Below are 21,382 nucleotides of genomic sequence, written 5' to 3' on the forward strand. Positions count from 1 at the left end.
GCCCACCGACAGCGCACAAAACCTCCGCTTCACCCTCGACTACTCACTCTCCATGTCAAAGCAGGTCAGCGCCATCTCCTCCTCCTGCTACAACACCCTCCTCATGCTTCGCAGAATTTACAAATGGATCCCAACAGAAACAAGAAAAACAGTAACCCAGGCACTCGTCAGCAGCAGACTCGACTACGGCAACGCCCTCTACACCGGTATCTCATCCAAACTCCTCCAACGCCTCCAACGCATCCAAAACGCCTCAGCCTGACTCATCCTCAACATCCCTCGCCACTGCCACAGCACCCCCCACCTAAGAGACCTTCACTGGCTCCCCGTCAACAAGAGGATCACCTTCAAGCTCCTCACCCACGCACCCAAGGCACTCCAGAACACTGGACCATCATACCTGAACAACAGACTCAGCTTCTACACCCCCACCCAGCATCTCTGCTCCGCTAACCTCGCCCTAGCCTCCGTCCCCCGCATCCGACGCAAATCTTCCGGCGGCAGATCATTCTCGTACCTCGCCACCAAGACCAGGTCAGGGGGGACTCCTATGATTCTAGGAACCTGAACAAGATAGTACTACCTTACAAGGTGGGAGATGGCATACATAAATGGTTCACTCCTTTGGAGAGGGCCTGTAAAGTACAGAAGGTCCCCCATAGACAGTGGGCAGCACTCTTGTGGCTCTTCTTCTCTGACAAAGGCAGAGACAAACTCCTTACTGTCAGAGAGGAAGATGCAGACAAATATACGGCATTCCAAAATGCACTGTTAGATGCCTTTGGCCTGACCACTGAAAAATACAGATTTAAGATCAGGCAAACCAGAGGGGAGTCCTCCCAAGGTTAGGTAGCACATTTTGAATAACTGTATATCTGATCAGCTGCATCAATACCTGGTGGACTCTGATCTGACCTCTCCCAAAAACTGGGAAAGAAGGCAGACAAATGGGTCAGCACAAGAGTAGAAAAACTCACACAGGGGGGTGACCACAAAAACAAGGACACAGGTAAGCATCAGGATAAAGGTGGGGACAAAGATAAAACTAGAATCTTCATCAGACATAAAAAAATCTTCTGGGGTGGGACTAAATCGTCTTCCTCAAACTTTAAGAAACCTTGGTGCTACATGTGTAAGCTTAAAGGCCATAGGGCAGGTAACAGCACCTGTCCTAAGAAAGGGTCCAAGCCCCCTACCACGACTAATACCACTTCTACTCCTAGTGCCACTAGCAATAGCAATAGTAGTGGTAACAATAATAACAATAGTCAGTCTAAAAGTGTAGCTGGACTCACCTTGGGGACTCTAGTGGGCTCTGGGCTATTCATGGAGACCACTGAGGCTGCGTTGGTCTCTGATGGGAGCATTGACTTTGCCACCCTAGCTGCCTGCCCCCTTAATATGGATAAGTACAGGCAGCACCCTTTAATAAATGGTGTTGAGGTTGAGGCCTAGAGGGACACAGGTGCCAGTGTCACTATGGGGACTGAAAAATTGGTGTCACCTGAGCAACACCTACTTGGTCACACGAACAAAGTGACTGATGCTCACAATAATACTTTGTGCCACTCCATGGAAATGATTGACTTTAGCTGGGGGGGGGGGGTTACTGGCCTTAAAAAGGTTGTAGTGTCCTCTGTTCTACCTGTAGAATGTCTGCAAAGTAATGACTTGGAGGCTTCAGCTTGGGTTGAAGTGGAAATAGAGGCCCATGCAGCAATGCTGGGCATCCCTGGGCATATGTTTGCTCTTACCAAAGCACAGGCCAAGAATCAAAGGAAACAGGAAGCCCTGGAGCCTGGAACAATGGTCCAGAAGGCTCCTAAACAGAAGAGCAGAAAGGGTAAAATATACCCCCTGCTCCAGCCCTCAGTGAAGATTCAAGTCCTGAGGGAGAGGAATCTACTCTTTGGGTGGAACCTACACCAGAGGAGCTCAAAGCTGACACAGGTGAGCTTTTGGGTGTGGGGGGCCCAACAGGGAGGAACGTAGTATGGAACAGAAAATCTGTTACACACTGGAAGGCTGAAGGCAGCAAGCGGCAGCACAAGAGGCAGGGGGTGGTAGTGGCACCCATAAGGTATACTAGGATAACAGCCTCTTGTACTCAGAAGCAAGGGACCATAAACCTGGTGCCAGCAGGACACTGGTCATCCCTCTGGAGTTCAGGGGGTTTCTGTTAACTCTTGCACAAGACATTCCCCTTGCAGGCCATTTGGGGCAAAGCAAGACTTGGGACAGGCTTGTCCCTCACTTTCACTGGCCCCACATGTCTGAAGACACCAAGGAGTTTTGTTGCTTCTGTGTCACCTGCCAAGCAAGTGGCAAGACAGGTAGCACCTCAAAAGCCCCCTCAATTTCACTACCAGTTGTTGGGGTACCCTTTCATACTGGTGGTGGTGGACTATGCCACCAGATATCCAGAGGCCGTTCCTCTTAGGACCACTACACCTCCTGCAGTGGCCAAAGCCTTCCTGGGAATTTTCTCAAGGATGGGTTTTCTTAAAGAAGGGGTATCAGACAGAGGTGCAAACTTCATGTCTGCTTACCTTAAAGTCATGTGGAAGGAGTGTGATGTCACTTATAAATTCTCCACTCCTTACCGTCTTCAAACCAATGGATTAGTTGAGAGGTTCAACAAAACCTTCAAAGGCATGATAATGGGACTTTCAGAGAAACTCAGAAGGAGTTGGGATGTCCTCTTTGCCTACAGGAAGGTTCCTCAAAAGTGAGTGGGCTCCAGCCCCTTTGAACTTTTGTTTGGACACCCTATTAGGAGTCCGCTTGCTCTTGTGAAAGAAGGCTGGGAACAACCACTCAAGCCTCCAAATCAGGACATTGTGAACTTTGTATTAGACCTCAGTTCGAGGATGGCCGAAAACACGAAGAGGTCTTCCAAAAATCTTCAAGCCAGCCCAGAACTGCAGAAGCAGTGGCATGACCAGAAGGCTGTGCTGACAGGACAGGAGGTATGGGTCCTGGAACCTGTGACTCCCAGGGCACTCCAAGACAAATGGAGTGGACCACACACTATTGTGGAGAGAAAGGGTGAGGTCACCTATCTGATGGACCTAGGCACTACTAGACGTCCCCACAGGGTGCTTTATGTGAACCGCTTGAAGCCCTACTATGATAGATCTGACATGATGAGGGACAGGAAGAAGAGAGTGACCCTCTCCTTGACCTCTTCTCCCGCAATACAGTGGATGGCTCAGTAGATGGGGTTGTAGTTGCAGACTGCCTCTCTGAGTCACAGAAAGATGATTGCAGAAACCTCTAAGGCCAGTTCTCTAAACTGTTCTCTCTGTCCCCTGGCCAAATGACATGATGTGAACACACCATTGACACAGGTGAAAGTCTGCCTGTGATCATGTCACAGCATGCATCAGAACTGAGGCTCAAACTTTTTTAGACCTAGGAGATATTGGGCCTTCAAACAGCCCTTGGGCTAGTCCTGTTGTGCTGGTCCCAAAGCCCCAATCCCAAAATGGTAAGAGAGAGATGAGGTTTTGTGTAGACTACAGAGGCCTCAATACTGTAACTAAAACAGATGCTCATCCTATTCATAGGGCAGATGAGCTAATAGATACACTGGCTTCTACCAAGTACCTGAGCACCTTTGACCTGACTGCTGGCTGCTGGTAGATCAGACTGTCAGAGGATGCCAAACCAAAAACTACATTCTCCACTCATAGTGGGCACTATCACTTTACAATGATGCCCTTTGGACTGAAGAATGCCCCTGCAAGATTTCAAAGGCTGGTGAATAAAGTTCTCTAAGGCCTGGAAAGCTTCAGTGAGGCTTATCTGGATGATATAGCTGTCTTTAGCTCCACCTTGGAGGATCACCTGTGTAGGAACCTGGCCTGGTGTGTGGTGAGCACCTATGGTATTATCACCTTATACCAGGTCCAGGTATCTCCTATTAGTTTAGTGTAGGCAGTGTCTAGGAAGCCTGGGGTCTCTAGAGGTACCTGTGTCTGAGCAGCCAAGACTTATCTAGGAGACCTGCAATACCACTAAAGTCACACAGCACTTACACAAATGAGTGAACTACACAGTGTTACAAGAATAAAGGTACTTTAGTATTGTAACGCAAATACTTAACTACTGTATAGGCAATACCCCAAATGGAGGTAAGTAAACACACTATTACTTACACATTAGCAATCAATAAATAGTATAGAAATCAATAGGCATTGGTAAAAGCAATAGCAAATAGTGAGGGCCCTAGGGGAGGGCCAAACCATATACTAAAACAGAGGAATATGAAAGACAGTCCCCCACCCAAGGAAGTCATATTAGTAGAGGGGAACTAGAGGAACTAGGAACCACAACAGGTAAGTACCAGGGTGCCCCCCAGCAACCAGGAGAGAAGAGGTAAGTACCTGGTTTTCCCCAAACTACCACCACTATCAAGAGGGGGTGTGACGTCACCTGCTGGACCTGGCCACTCAGATGCTCCCAAGGGCCTCTGCCTACCTTGGATTCAAGTTGGCAGAATCAAGGGGCCAACTGGAGGAGCTCTGGGCTCCACGCCTGGGGTGGTGATGGACAGGGGAGTGGTCACTCCCTTTTCGATTGTCCAGTTTTGTCCTGGGGGTCCCTGGGCTGGTGCAAACCGGTTTATGTGATGAGGGCATGAGTCACTTTTTTAACGCAAATTCGCTGCAAAACTAACTCCATATTTATACTTTGGTGCTAGACCCGTCTAGCACCAAATTTATGGAGTTAAAGTCTTTTTTGGGACGTGGAAACCTACTTTGCGTCACTGAGATGCAAAGTAGGCATTCCCATGCAAAAAATGACTCTATGGCTTAGCGCCATATTTATACCCCTGTGCTAAAATCACGCCCGGAATGGAGGAGGGATCAAAAAATGGTCTGAAGCTTGCTTTGTACCATTTTCTAACACCTGGGTCAGGGCAGGCATTAGGGGACCTGTGTGCCTGTTTCCATGGTGGAACACCATGGAACAAGCCCACAGGTGCCCTTCCCAGGCCCCAGGGACACCCCTACCCACATTGGAGGATGGGGGACACCATCCCAGGTAAGTATAGGTAAGTATTTTGTTTTCATTTTTTAAAGTGCAATTGAGGGTCCTGAAATGGGCCCCCTTACATGGCGCTGGGTGAAATGGCCATTCCCAGGGGACCCTGGTCCCTTGTGCTGGCCATTGGGGTGGTGGGAATGACCCCTGTCTTTTCTAAGACAGAAGTCACATGGAAAGGATTTTTTGCATCAGAAAATGACTCTAGGTAGGTTAGAGTAACCTTTTGTACTCTAACCTGCCTAACGTCATTTTTTTGTGCAAAACCGCCTTCTTCTATACCGCCAGCCCCACCCGACTAACGTAATTTTTTTTTACGCTAGCCTACCCTTTGCACCGGCTTGCACCCTTCCATAAATATGGTGCCTGGCTGGTGCACAGAAAAGATGCAAGCCGGTGCCAAACTTTTTGGTGCAAAATTGCGTTAGTGCAGTTTTGCACCAAAAAGTATAAATCAGGGCCCAAATGTGCTCTTCAAAGCATACTGGTGGCTTGGGGAGGCTACCCCTCTTAAGCCATGTAACACCTATTTCCAAGGGAGAGGTGTTACCTCCCCCTCCCACAGGACATCCTTTGTTCTGCCTTCCTCTGCCTGAGCTGGTCAATCTGCAGGAGGGCAGAAACCTGTCTGAAGGGTGGCAGCAGCCCAGGCTGCCTGGAAATCCACAGAAGACTGGTAGGAGCAATACTGGGGATCCTCTAAGGAGCCACCAGAGGGCATGGAATTATACAACCATTACTACAACAGTATTGGGGTGTGATTCTGACGTTTTTAATACCAAACATGCCTAGGTTTGGAGTTATCAGTGTGTAGCTGGACACAGGTAGTGAGTGACCTGTGTCCAGTACATGGGTAAAATGGCTTTCCCACACTTACGAAGTCCAGTGTAATGTTGCTGGAGTTTGTAGGGGCACCTCTGCTTATGCAGGGGTGTCCTCACACACAAGTAACTGCACCCTGCCCTCTGGGCTAGGAGGACCTAACATAGGGTTGACTTACAGTGAACTGTAATGAAACAGTGCATGCACCTTTTCACACAGGCTGTAATAGCAGGCCTGCAGACACATTTTGCACGGGCTCCCATGGCTGGCACAATACATGCTGCAGCTCATGGGTAACCCCTGGTGCCCCAATGCCCTTGGTACCTGAGTACCATTTAATAGCGACTTATATGGGGGCACCAGTATGCCAACTGAGGGGTGTGCATAGTTCAAAGCAACCACATTTAGAGGGAAAGAGTCCAATAACTGGGGTCCTGGTTAGCAAAACACATACTTTTTGATGCAAACCATCGCCGGCGCTGGTTTGCGTAAAAAGGTTTACCGCCGGCTAACGCCATTCCAATGCGCCAGGTGGGCGCCTTATTTATGGATTGACGTTAGCCGGCACTGCGGGTTAGTCAGAGTAAAAAAAATTACTCTAACCAGGCAGCGCCGGCGTAGGGAAAAATGGGGGTTGTGCGTCAAAAAATGGTGCAAGTCAAGTTAGATTAAAAAATCATGGCTCTAACCGCACTTGCGCCATTTTTTGACGCACAACCCCCATTGAAATGACTCCTGTCTTAGCAAAGACAGGAGTCATGCCCCCTTGCCCAATGCCCAGGCCCAGGGGACTTCTGTCCCCTGATCATGGCCATTGGGGCACAGTGGCATGTAGGAGGGCCCAAGTTTGCCCCCCTATGACACTTCATAAAATAAAAACATTTCACTTACCTCTACTTACCTGTACTTACCTGGTATGGGTCCCCCCCCATCCATAGGTGTCCTCCAGGGGTGGGGGAGGATGGCAGGGGGTGTCCCTGGGGGCAGGGAAGGGCCCCTGTGGACTGCTTCCATGGTCTAGAGACCATGGAAGTGAGCCCACAGGCCCTTTAACGACTGCCCTCTCCCAGGCGTTAAAAAACGACACAAATCAGGTTGGGTGCTATTTTTTAAGGCCTGCCCCCTCCTGTGCATCGGAATGACGGGGGAGTATAAATAAGGCGCACAGGCCTTAAAGTCATTTTTTGGACGGGAACGCCAACCTTGCATGTCATTAATGCAAGGCGGTTTCCCGCATCCAGAAAATGACGCACACGGAGGAATTTTGACGTTCGCGGGGTCGGGCGTCATAGTATTAATATGGTGTTAGGTTTGCATAAACAGCGTATAAATATGCCCCTTAGTCAGATAAAAACATCAATTAAAAAAATAATCAGTGTTACATTATTTTATATTTTTCAGCTAAAACTGTGAGTCCCGATGTCTTGGAACATGCCATAAAGTATTTACAATCAAACACATTGTATAATATTTATATCACAGCAAGAACGAAGGGTGGCGAGACCAATGGTACCAGTATTCAGTTCACCACATTAAAATTTGGTAAGTACTTTTGAATAATAACCTACCTCTATTACTTGTGTGCTTTGTAGTAACAATGCTGTACGTGTCTATCATAGAAAGCCCCTATCATCAACAATATGTTGGCATGTGGTTATTTACTCCTGTGGTTACTGCTGCTGTCACATCATAAAGGGAAGCGCTTGCTTCCCCTTTGTTCTGCCGTCTGGTCTGGCCCTCTCAAGACCCCAGCACAGTGATGGAATAGTGTTAAATATTCTCCATAACCTCTTCTCCCTCTCTAAGGTTTCCACCAACTCGAAGAATGTGGGAAAAAGCAGATAGTACCGAGGCTACGCCAACCGCACCTCTCTTGTCAGCATGGGTCTCTGCAAACCTGCACTTACATAACGAAACCTGTGCACACTGGAGCTTACACAAAGCCTCAGTGCTGGCTCTCTGCTTTCCGCGTGAGACCAGAAAGTCTGGCTCTGGGCAAGGCAGGTGCAGGATGGCATACAATCAGCGGCGGCTCCTCCGTTGAGACGGAGGAGCGCCACCCCACTGTTCTCTCACCAGTGAAAACATGAACAATAAAATTATGATAACACAGGTTACTATTATTTGATTGTTCCTTACTGGGTCGACTCAAGGGCGGGCCTGGACTAGCCACCTTGATGGACAGCAGCTGCAGCAGGGAGAAGCTTGGTGGGCACTTCTGCAAGTGCACATGTCGGTTTGGCCAGCTGTCTTAGGACAGCCAAACAGACATCCACACTTAGATCTCTCCAGCCGAGCTGGGGGTTCTTAGCTGGGTGCAGACCAAGCACAAGCTCCCAGGGCCTGACTGAGTGTCAGACAGCCCTCTAAGGCCAAGCGTCTGGATTGACGTTGGTGACTGAGAGCCGTGCATAAGAGCACCAAGGCGATGGACTGGCAGGTACTTGTTTTAAAAATATATATATTTTCTCCTCCTCCTCCCCATGCTGCCCCCCCCCTTCCCCATGCACTGCCTCCTCCCACACTTTTTTTTCACAGTGGCCACCACTGGCATAGTGGGTGGTGGGGGTAGGTGATAGGATGACACTCTTGTTTTAACATTAGAAGTGCAGGCCATGTTATGTATACCCTCAGTGGGTCCCTGCTCCTACATTTATTTTAGAAGAAGGCGTAGATAATTCAGGGAGGCCATATACAACATATAAATACAGATTGGTAAAATGGGAATACAGGGCTGTTTTTCATCTCAGTATTCTGAGTGATATTATAGCCAACTTGAAGGGCTACGTTTCTACACAATAGCTATTCTTAGAGGCATATTCCTCTTTCTCTGTAAAGCTCAAGCTAAATATGGCTTTTGTGTGGGATACTGTCCTGCACAAAAACTGTTCTGACCACAATGCAGGCACCTTTGTTTCATGGCACAAGGGTGCTTGCGTTGGCGCTAGGTGCATGAACGCTAGGAGAGAGCAGAACTGTGTCACATCTGTGTAATATGGCATAGTTCTGTTCCACCCTTTTCCTGCAACACAGCGCAGCAACCTCCCATGCTGCGCTTCTGTGTATTAAATGTTATTAAATATGCCTCAAAAGCTGAAAACATTTCCCTGTGGTTTTTACAACAATTGGCTGATAATTATGACTCTGGTGCAAATTTCACAAACACTCAGCATTCCAGCTTCTCTCCACACAAAAATGATGTTTCCAGGTACAACCTGGTGACATTTGTTCAGAAAAACTATATTTGGATTTTTGCAGCTCTAAACTAGGGGAAAGGGGGAATACGGTACTACAACACCATCACCCATTCTAAATTGCTCAACTCTGAATGGCGAGGTAAAACTGTATTAGGGAAATACGAATCGTGCATGTGAGGAAATGGGGTGTAGTATATGGTATGGTTGTGCATTCTCACTGTGTAATATAATTACCAGCCCCTTTAGGACCAGTAGGTTTCATTTGTCAAACCCTTAGCTCAACCCTGGGTAGCTGTGGCTCTGAGCAGTCAGGCTTATACAAAAGAACAAGTGAAAAGCATTTAAACAGCACCAAAATAATTAAAAAAGAAATACACAAGGCACTCAAGAAATCTGACACCAATTTTTAAAAACAGACTGTATTTTTAGACACCAAAATGAAAAAAGATCCACTGGAGAGTTTGGGATATGCAGCATTTACAAGGTACTGAAAATAGGCACTTTTTTTACTTGACCATGAACAAGGACTGGCAAATTTAATTAATTTAACACTTAGAAACGTTTTCAAGAAAACCGTGGTTAAGTATCAATGTGGTTAATGTTAGTTGAGGTGCCCAACTCTGACAGGGTGCCAGTCAGGGGGACTAGGAAGGTGCACGGAAACATTTACCTCGAAGGAAGAAGCAGTCTTCAGTGAGCTCCAGTCATTTTGATCACCTTGCATAGACTTCTTTGGAAGTGGTCCTGATGAAAGGTATACGGGAAGCTGAAGACGCCCAAGGATGCTGTGGAAGCAGTGCTGTTGACGGGGAATCTTTCTGTGGCTACTCCTCGATCCACAGGCATGGTGAGGCATTTCTGGCCACAGGGGTCGACGTTCCTGGCAGAAGTCTAGTTGCCACTGGGCTACCAGTCACCTGGTTTTACAGTCACGGGCCAATCCTTCCTTGGACAGTAGCTTGCTTTCTGGGCAACCAAGCTGTGCTCCAATGACTCTTCCGGGTCCAGCAAACTCAGGTGCAACTTTTAGCATTGTTTACTGGTCCTTGATGCTGCACATCAATAAGGAGCAGCAATATGAAGATCTGGGCTACTAACTCGCCCCAGTAAACTTCTTCAGCTGTTGTGGCCCTGTGCCCCAAACAGGAGGTCAGCCAACTCACCCTTGCAGTCTCTTGCTTTGGCTGGGCTCGGGGACGACGTCTCCATGAGTAGGACACAGCAGACACAGTCTCTTCTCCTTTGCCAGCCACCAGGGTCAGCAGGTGTATGGCACGCCAGTATAACCTCTCTTCGTCGGGTTCATGATGCAGCAGGGCAGTCCTTCTTTGGTCCTCTTCTTGAGCCCATTGAGATCTGTGTTCTGGGTGCCTATAGCGTCATTTCTATGCCAAGAAAATGCCCTCAGTGTAGGCGCGGTTAGTAGCCACTGGGCTACTAGGTTCTCTCCCTCATAATGACCACTTGCTGTGCATTGTGGCATCTGGCTATCTTAGAAATCTCTATTCTGCCCACTTCCAATATGGCAGAACCTTCTTTTGGCGTGTGGAGCTCCCCAGCCCAACCCTGAGGTGTGGCTACCAAGGGGGCTGCATGCCCCTGAAAACATGGTTTGCCAACTGATTTCCCCTCTCTTTCCAGAGTGCCAGCCTGTCTACCTAAACAGCAGAGCAACCCCTCTCCCAAGTGTTCAACATCTGTCCTTGAAAGGTGGCTTCTGCTTTTTGCACTAACATCTGTGATGCTTCCTGTCAGGGAGAGGTAGCACCTTTCTCCCACACAGGCTTCTATTGTCTCCTTTCCGGGGTGTTGTTTGCACATCTCCAGAAGGGGGCAGAAGGCTGTCTCAGGAACAGATTCTGTGTGCAGTCAAGGACAGGCACAGGGGATTTAAGGCAAGAAAGTCGCAACTTTGTAAAGTTGCACACTGCAACAAGTTACATTAATTCAGAATTGGGCATCAACTCAGGCTTAATGTAACAAGTTGTTTGATACCAAATTTGGTAGTCCCAGTCAGAAGTTAACAGGGCTGCTGTGTCAGGCTGCAACTCTGCACTCACCAATGGGGCTACTAGCATTTTCCACAGTAAAAATGGCAGTTGCAGATTTTTACTCTTAGAACATGTAAAAAAATAAATGTTCCACTCTCTAATATGGAGCACCCTGCCTTAAGGTTCGATAGGCCTTCCTTAGGGGTGACTGTAGGAGGCTGGCCTGGCTTCTAGTGGGTACCAATGGTACCTACACCTTGTGCCAGGTCCAGTTATCCCTTATTAGTAGATTAGTTGTGATTAGTAGTGTTCTAGCAGCTTAGGCTGAACTAGGAGACATGCAAAGCCCCTACTATACCACTTATATCATATAGGTACTATATCGTAAGAAAGATAAAACTCAGAGTTACTAAAAATAAAGGTACTTTTATTTTAGTGACAATGTGCCAAAAATATCTTAGAGGATATACTCCCTTAGGAGGTAAGTAAAATATACAAAATATACACAAAAACCAAAATCAGGTAAGCAAAACAGTCAGAAAGTTGTGCAAACACTGTAGAATACAATAGGATGCAATAGGCCTAGGGGCAACACAAACCATATACTAAGAAAGTGGAATGCGAACCACAAATGGACCCCTAGGCTGGTGTAGTGTGTGGAGGGTTGCTGGGAGTGTAAGAAAACACTAAGGGCCAGATGTAGCAAAGACTTTGCGACTCGCAAACGGCAAAAATCGGCGTTTGCGAGTCGCAAATGCGTCTTTGCTATGTTGAAATGCATTTTGCGAGTCGGAACCGACTCGCAAAATGCATTTCCGACTCGCAAATAGGAAGGGGTGTTCCCTTCCTATTTGCGAGTCGCAATGCTATGCATTTTCATTTGCGACCGCGATTGCGGTCGCAAATGAAAGCGCAGTTACCATCCACTTGAATTGGATGGTAACCCAGGCGCAAACGGGAAGGGGTCCCCATGGGACCCCTTCCCCTTTGTGTCTGGCAAAAAAAAAAAATTTTCAGGGCAGGCAGTGGTCCAATGGACCACTACCTGCCCTGAAAAATACCAAAACTAAAGGTTTCGTTTTTTTTTTCAAAGTGCAGCTCGTTTTCCTTTAAGGAAAACGGGTTGCACTTTGAAAAAAAAAGACTGCTTTATTTAAAAGCAGTCACGGACATGGTGGTCTGCTGTTCCCAGCAGGCCACCATCCCCGTGAGTGCCCTGAATCCCTATGGGGTCGCAAATTGCGACCCACCTCATTAATATTAATGAGGTGGGTCTTTGCGACCCCATAGCGACTCGCAAAAGGTGTCTGAGACACCTTTCTGCATTCCAAATTGCGAGTTGCAATTTGCGAGTCGCTGGGATTCACAAATTGCAACTCGCAATTTGGAACCTTGCTACATCTGGCCCTAAGGGTGTCCAAGATACCCCCACCAAGACCCTGGAAAGTAGGCGTAAATTACTACTAATTCCACAGAAACACACTAAAGTCGTGATAGAGGATTTTTCAAAGACCACAACAGACTGCAAAGCCCTGAAGACGGATTCCTCGACCTCAGGACCTTCAAAAGAAGAAGACCAAGTCCAAGAGTTGCGAAAGTGTCTGGGGGGGGGGGCAGGAGCCCACTAAACCCCAGATGAAGGTGCAAAATGGCTGCTTCCGGATGGATGAAGCTGAAGATTCTGCAACAACGAAAGGTGCTAGGAACTTCTCCTTCATGCAGAAAATGTCCCACGGAGTGCTGGAGGATGCAGAGTTGTTTCCTCAGAATAATACCGCAAACAATCCTTGCTAGCTGCAAGAGTCACGAATGAAGAAAAAGGGTGCTGCCTGGACCCAGGAAGGACCAGGATGTCACCACTTGGGAGAGGCAACAGAGGGGGCACTCAGCAATGTAGAAAGCCCATGCACAAGAAGGTAGGACCAGCAGAAGTCCTTGAACAAGGGTTCAAGATGTCTGAACATGGCAGTCATCTCAACCCTGCAAAAGAGGGTCCCACGACACCGGAGATCAACTCAGGGAGCTGAGCATCGCAGGACAGAGTGCTGGTGACCTAGGCTTGGCTGTGCTTGCAGGAGTTTGTGGAAATGTGCACAGAAGCCCTTGTAGCTGCAGTTCACGCTGTGCACAAAGATTACTGTCTGGAGAAGGGAGGCAAGGACTTACCTCCTCCAAATTTGGACAGTTGGACCCTGGACAGTCTGGGTGCCTTGGGTCTACCACCTGTGTTCCAGGGGCCACTTTCGTCATGATGAGAGGGGTCCCAGAGTACCGGTGACGCTGAAGTTTGGTGCCTGCGTTGGCAGGGGGAAGATTCTGTCGACCCACGGGAGATTTCTTCGTGGCTTTCAGTGCAGGATGAAGGCAGGCAGCCCCCAAAGCATGCACCACCAGGAAAAAGTCGAGAAAGCCGGCAGGATTAGGCGTTACAATGTCGCTGGTAGTCTTCTTGCTACTTTGTTGCAGTTTTGCAGGCGTCCCTGAGGAGTCAGCAGTCGATCCTTGGCAGGAGTCAAAGAGAGAGGTGCAGAGGAACTCTGGTGACTTTTTGCGAGTCATTATCTGAGGAAAAGCACACTGGAGAGATCCTAAATAGCCCTCAGATGAGGATTGGCCACCTAGCCAGGTAAGCACCTGTCAGGAGGGGTCTCTGACGTCACCTTCTGGCACTGGTCACTCAGAGGCACCCAGAGTGCCCTCACACCTCTGGATCCAAGATGGCAGAGGTCTGGGACACAATGGAGGACCTCTGGGCACCACCCCTGGGGTGGTGATGGACAGGGGAGTGGTCACTTTCTTTGTCCAGTTTCGCACCAGAGCAGGGACTGGGGGTTCCCTAAACGGTGTAGACTGGCTTATGCAAGGAGGGCACCATCTGTGCCCTTGAAAGCTTTTCCAGAGACTGGGAGAGTCTACCCCTCCCCAGCCTTTAACACCTATTTCCAAAGGGAGAGGGTGTAACACCCTCTCTCAGAGGAAATTCTTTGTTCTGCCTCCCTGGGTCTGGGCTGCCCAAACCCCAGGAGGGCAGAACCCTGTCTGTAAGGTGGCAGCAGTGGTAGCGGCAGAGAAAACCCCAGGGAGCTGGTTTGGCAGTACCCGGGGTCCATAGTGGAGCCCCGGGGGTGCATGGAATTGGCACTCCAATACCAAATTTAGCATGGGGGGACAATTCCATGATCTTAGACATATTACATGGCCATATTCAGAGTTACCATTGTGAAGCTTCATATAGGTATTGACCTATAGGTAGTTCACGCGTGCAATGGTGTCCCCGCACTCACAAAGTCCGGGGAAATGGCCTTAAACTATGTGGGGGCACGTTTGCTAGTGCAATGGTGCCCTCACAGTTAGTAACTTTGCACCTAACCTTCAGCAAGTGAAGGTTAGACATATAGGTGACTTATAAGTTACTTAAGTGCCGTGAAAATGGATGTGAAATAACGTGTGGGTTATTTCACTCAGGCTGCAGTGGCATTCAAGTGTAAAAGTTTGTCTGAGCTCCCTATGGTAGGCAAAAGAAATGCTGCAGCCCATAGGGATCCCCTGGAACCCCAATACCCTGGGTACCTAGGTACCATATACTAGGGAATTGTAAGGGTGTTCCAGTGTGCCAATTGGAATTGGTAAAAGTGGTCACTAGCCTATAGAGACAGATGTAGAGGCAGAGAGAGCATAAGCACTGAGGTTCTGATTAGCAGAGCCTCAGTGACACAGTTAGTCACTACACAGGTATACACATTCAGGCCACAAACTATGAGCACCTGGGTCCTGGCTAGCAGGATCCCAGTGAGACAGGCAAAAATAAACTGACATACATGTAAAAATGGGGGTAACATGCCAGGCAAGGTGGTACTATCCTACAGTGACTTACATATATTAAAAAGGGAGGACTTTGCTTTGCCATTACTTTAAATGGCAATGTCAGTCATTCAGTCAGTCAAAGAATCTTTATTCGGCGAGTGCCATAAAAGTACAATACATTTCAAACAAAAAAATTTAAATAATTAAAATACAGTGCAAATATTGAAAAACAAAAATACAAAAATATCTTCAATCAACATTATCACAAAATTCTATGCATTGCCATTATCAGTCAACCCGACAGCCCTATAATATGCAAACGTATACAATACAAAAGTAAAAGCCCAACATCAGAATAAAATCATGTATTGCTAGATTGTACTAATATGTGTCTACGTCAATCAATTCATATCGTTTCCTAATGGCCATAGCCGATTTAATGAAACTTAAAACAGGATGACACAATTGTAATGAGGAAAGTTTTTGAATATTAATCAGTGCCTCCTGATAAAATGTAGTTTGCAATTTATGTAAAATTGGCAAGATAAAAATGTGTCTAGGCGCAGAATAAAGCGGACAGAGTAAGAGAAAGAGGCACATGCTTTTTCTTTGAGAGATTGTCACAAGGGCAGTTTGGAAGCTTTTTATGCCAAGTACGCTTCTTTGGAATGGCCAGTCTAAAATGTATAATCTAAATAAAGCAAGGAGAGAATATAATGAGGAGCTCGAAAGCCAAGTTAAATATGGTTCTAGCACCCTGGAAGTAGAGATTTGAGCATAGGATTCAAAGGTTTTCAGTTTTGCTGCCTCTTGGTATCTACAATTTGCAGCATACTCTATATGTTGAGATTTAACCAATTCCTTAGCATTAATTGGTAAACATGTTCTCTAACCCTAAATTCCGAAAGGAATTTTGAACATAAGTAAGCCACGGAAATTTAGCTGATTGGATACAATCTATAATGCAGTCTTGTACCAAGCTGGCAGCAGGGTTTGACCAAACTTTTAACCATAACAAAAGTGGGGCAATATCAACCAAATCCTCAATATACCGTACTCCCAACTCCTCATGGTAAATAATATTTGCTCCATTCTTAGGTACCAGAAGCAGCCTGTGCAAAAATGTATTCTCAATTCATTGTAGACAGGCTGATTTGATGTAACCCCAAAGACCCGCCCCATACATGGCTGCAGAGATGCATTTAGATTTATAAAGTGTAATAATCTGGTGAACTGGCCTATGACCCAATTTGCGGGCAAAACGGAAGATCGCTTCTATGTTTCACTCCATTTGTTGGATCTTAAACTTAAGATGGGGGTACCATGACAAGGAGGAGTTTAAATGTAGTCCTAAATAGCAAAAATCTTTCACTTTAGTTAAAATATTTCCATCCATAGTAAAACATCTGGAACATGTGTTTCTAGGGCCAAATATCCTAGTGTGTGACTTTACAAAATTGACTTTCAGGTCAATAAATTCTGAAGACCATTTGCTGTACGGGCAATCAAAACAGCATCATCAGCATACAATAAGACCGGGAGTTGTCTGGATCCCATCCTAGGGAAGTCCTTACCATTCTGTACTAAAAAGCTATAAAGACCATTAATATATAATAAAAATAAAAACGGTGCTAAGATGCAGCTCTGCCTAACTCCTCGTAAAGATGGAAAAGGAAGGGATCTCTCTCCACCGGCCATATTGAACTGAAATTGTAAGGTCAGTGTATAAACGTTTAATTCATTTAAGCACATCCTGATCAACCCCCATTATATCCATAAGTTGCCACAATTTCTCTCTATTCACCAAATCAAACGCACTCGATAAATCAATAAAAGCTAAGTGAATAGATCCTTTCCTGATCGTGACATATTTATTAAGAATAAGATGTAAGCTTAAAGCCTGCTCCTCCACTGTACCTATGCCAGGCCTAAAGCCATATTGACTTGAAGAGAGAATTTTTGTATTGTCTGCCCAGTCTTCAAGCCCGGTCAAGATAACACTTCCCAAATCTTGGCGGTATTAAGGAAATTGGTCTGTAACAGGTTGGATCTTGTCTGTCTCCCTTCTTAAAAATAGGAACAATTATTGCCAAGTTCCATGAAGAAGGAATGTTACTTTTAACTGCACTAATCAATACATTTGTGATTAATGGTCCCCAGAGGTCTGGAATAGATTTAAAAAGATTGACTGGGACCCCATCCGGGCCAGGGGCTTTTCCCGATTTCGATCGTTTAATGGCTGCAATTACCTCATGTAGCTCAAAGGATAAATTATTCGTATTAAAATTTACTGCCACCACATTCAAATTACTACAATCCCCTTGTTCATAATAGGAATCAATTGCAGGCTGAAATATCTTTGTGAAATGTTTCAGCCAGACCCCTTCAGGTATCAGACACTCACCCTGTTTGTTGTCATATTCCATAAAGTAAGGGTGGTTAACTACTTTCCAGAATTGTGCAGAGTCCTTCAGTTCTGTAGCCGCCATGAGTTCTTCCCATGCTCTGTTTCTAATTTCATTTCTCCTTTCCTCCAGGACTGTCTTGTATCAGCCCCTTGCCTGTCTAACTAGTTCCTGACTAAACGGGATTATTTTCAGGGCTAATTTTAACTCTTTATGGGCGGCAGTACAGGTAGAATTAAACCATCGCCGCGGCTTGGGACAATGAGAAGTCCTATTACTCACTAAAGCCTCAGATATGGCATTGCTTAAAGCTTCAAATTCTAATACCAGGTGAGGATATGATGGCCGTGGCATTAAACACGTATTAATGGAATCAAGGTTTTGCTCAACAATATACTATTTTTGAATCTATATTTTCCCATCTCGTACGAAGACCAAGATATGTGTTAAAAACTGGACTGCCCCTACGTCTTACGCTACATGAAGTTGAATTATTATAAGAAATTAAATTAATACACAGGGGGTTATGATCACTGGCACAATGTGGTTTTTTCTTAAAATCTGAAATTAAATGAAAATCTGGGGAGCTAATTAAAATAAAGTCAATTGTACAACCTTTAGAATTTCCCATATAAGTGGGTATCTTTTGAATGTGTTTAGCAGCCTTCTCCCTAGCAAAGACAAGATAAAATTTATAAATGAGCATATTTAAGGCTTCACCCAGGTTGGAATGGGTAAAATGTGTGGACGTCTCTCTCCCCTCTATAAAAGTGCCACAAGCATGTGGTAATTCTTGATTACATAACGGTACGTTAAAATCTCCAACCCAAATCGTGACTAACTCACTGTCCTGATACTTCCCATAAAAATCGAGAAAATCCGTTAACTCCTCAAGACCTACATTCAAGGAATCATGGGGAACGTTGTTATAAAAATTAATAAACAAAAAACCTTTGTTCCCCGCCATTGATAATTGAACCCCCATAAAAAATGCAGAGGACCAAACCAAGGACGCCTCCATTTTAGGGAGCTGCAAGGAAACAAGAACCAAAAGCCCCCCACTTGCCCTGCCCGCTAAGGAAGGGATTGCTGGGCGAAATGCAGAAAATTACCCATCCAAGTAAAAATGGTCAGTAGACCATGTTTCCTGGACACAGATGACATCATAATTAAATATAAATTCCAGCCACTCTGGGTTTTTAGCCTTAGACTGAAGTCCTGCAATATTCCAACTAATCAAAGTTAAACGTTTAGTCTTGTCAAAAAACCCAGCCACTGGCTCCTTGGTTATAGAAACATCTGCTATATCTTGAGGGGGAGTATCTAACTCATCTGGCCCGTTTAATAATATTGGGGTTACATATCCATCACCAACCACTTCTTCATTTAGAACACCAATTGTGGAGCTATTCTTTACCATCTGTCAATCATTCACATCTAAAGAGGTCAAAGTCTGGCTATGTCTAGAAGTATTTTCCTGTACAAATGTCATAGGCATCTCCACATTTAAATCACAGTGAGCCAAAATAGGGGGGATAGGTATAGCGATTGGATCATAAAAAAACTCAGAGGATGAATTTGAATCCCTTCTTTCCTCTTGGCATAGTGTAAAAAATCCATCAATAAACAATTAACCAAGTACGGGTTAGCAAAATTAATCACAATACAGCCGCCATCATATATCTTCTTTGAGAGACCCACCCACTTCACTCTGCGTGCCATAAGAATCTTATTATTTAAATCAACTTGATAGCTAAACTTTTGCCTCAGCCAATGAGTACATTTCCTCATTAGTGCCATAGTGTCTTCCATACATGAAGGTTCAAGGGGAGGAACATTAGCTAAGACCAAAACATAAGGCATGCAGTCTGGTGGGAGTTGCAAGATTTTGGTTTGGACATCAATAGGGTTAATTCGGGGGACCGTTTTACAATCTGTGGGTGTGCCCAATCTGCCTACCAGACTGGGGGCAGTATCTGTAGATAGACTTCCATGAACACCTGTAAGATGAACCATGTGTGGATCAAAGGAAATCGATCGATCAGTATGCGTTGCTACTTGACGGTCAGACAAGACCGCCTGCTTATGGGGAATTACCACTTCTGCAGGGGCTATTTGAGTAATCTGCTCAATCAAGTTCTTTTGCAAATGTTCAAATTTTATAGTTATCAGCGTTACTAACTTCTCCTCCAGAGCTGCAAAAAGGGGTTTGAGCATGGAATCTATTTTATGAGCATAATAATCACAGATGGCTCTCTTTTCCCTTATGTCTAGGTCTAGATCCTCCGTTTGTGAGCCAGCGGCTGATAACAAATCGGGTGGTGGGTCCGGAATTGAACAAGTGCTTCCCATTCGCCTTGTAGTACACTTTGAAGATTTTAAGATGTTTTGCGCGGGCTCCTTCTTTCCTTTTTTTTGGGGGTGGGGACGCCGCAACAAAGCGATCCGCAGAGTCTTCTTCACATAGGGTAGACAATTGTGCAGAAGGAGCGTTGAGTTCAGGTTGTGATAATTCATGATTAAAGGAGCTCCTAGAAGAGTCCTGAAGCCCTGTATTGGGCAAAATGTGAACCAAGGGCTCAAGAGGAATTTTCTGGGTACGTTTATGAGTAGCCCCAATCTTTTCTTCAACCTGAACAGTTTCGGTTTCAATGGCCCCAATCACAGAAGATAAATAACTAGTTATGGTCGGTTGGGAGTGCGGACCATGAACACCATCTCCCCATTGAGTAATGTTTTTCCTTTTACCCATTGTATAATAGGGATATCTAAGACGAATCCACAAAGAATCAAGCCTTGAAGTTATATTTGTAGCGGGGGTTTCTGTAGGAGGCTGGACTGGCTTGTAGTGGGTACCAAGGGGTACTTACACCTTGCACCAGGCCCAGGTATCCCTTATTAGTGTAGAGCGGTGTCTAGCAGCTTAGGCTGATAGAAAAGGTAGCTTAGCAGAGCAGCTTAGGCTGAACTAGGAGACGAGTGAAGCTCCTACAGTACCACTAGTGTCATATGCACAATATCATAAGAAAACACAATACACAGATATACTAAAAATAAAGGTACTTTATTTTTATGACAATATGCCAAAGTATCTCAGTGAGTACCCTCAGTATGAGGATAGCAAATATACACAAGATATATGTACACAATACCAAAATATGCAGTAATAGCAATAGAAAACAGTGCAAACAATGTATAGTCACAATCGAATGCAATGGGGGCACATAGGGATAGGGGCAACACAAACCATATACTCTAGAAGTGGAATGCGAACCACGAATGGACCCCAAACCTATGTGACCTTGTAGAGGGTCGCTGGGACTGTAAGAAAACAGTGAGGGTTAGAAAAATAGCCCACCCCAAGACCCTGAAAAGTGGGTGCAAAGTGCACCTAAGTTCACCAAAGAGCACAGAAGTCGTGATAGGGGAATTCTGCAAGGAAGACCAACACCAGCAATGCAACAACGATGGATTTCCTGACGAGAGTACCTGTGGAACAAGGGTCCAAGTCCAAGAGTCACGATCAAGTCGGGAGTGGGCAGATGCCCAGGAAATGCCAGCTGTGGGTGCAAGAACGACAAGGGCTAGAAACTTCCCCTTTGGAGGATGGATGTCACACGTCGTGAAGAGTCATGCAGATGTGTTTCCGTGCAGAAAGACCGCAAACAAGCCTTGCTAGCTGCAAGGGTCGCGGTTAGGGTTTTTGGATGCTGCTGTGGCCCAGGAGGGACCAGGATGTCGCCAATTGCGTGAGGGGACAGAGGGGGCGCCCAGTAAGACAAGGAGCCCTCTCAGAAGCAAGCAGCACCCGCAGAAGTGCCAGAATAGACACTATGAAGTGGAGTGAACCGGAGCTCACCCGAAGTCACAAAAGAGGGTCCCACGACGCCGGAGGACAACTCAGGAGGTCGTGCACTGCAGGTTAGAGTGCTGGGGACCCAGGCTTGGCTGTGCACAAAGGAAATCCTGGAAGAGTGCACAGGAGCCGGAGTAGCTGCAAAACACGCGGTTCCCAGCAATGCAGTCTAGCGTGGGGAGGCAAGGACTTACCTCCACCAAACTTGGACTGAAGAGTCACTGGACTGTGGGAGTCACTTGGACAGAGTTGCTGAGT

The 21,382-nt window shown here is 46.2% G+C and overlaps 1 protein-coding gene across 1 annotated transcript in view; it reads left to right on the forward strand.

Moving 5' to 3' along the window:
* The window catches only part of IL31RA (interleukin 31 receptor A), a 1,545,596-nt gene that overhangs the window by 1,239,199 nt on the left and 285,015 nt on the right, over positions 1 to 21,382 (forward strand). The window contains exon 14 of the mRNA XM_069222232.1: positions 7,273 to 7,413. Coding sequence (XP_069078333.1) covers positions 7,273 to 7,413 — 141 coding nt within the window. The remainder of the gene's footprint in view (positions 1 to 7,272; positions 7,414 to 21,382) is intronic.

This window comes from Pleurodeles waltl, chromosome 1_1, assembly GCF_031143425.1.
Source record: "Pleurodeles waltl isolate 20211129_DDA chromosome 1_1, aPleWal1.hap1.20221129, whole genome shotgun sequence".
NCBI lineage: Eukaryota > Metazoa > Chordata > Amphibia > Caudata > Salamandridae > Pleurodeles > Pleurodeles waltl.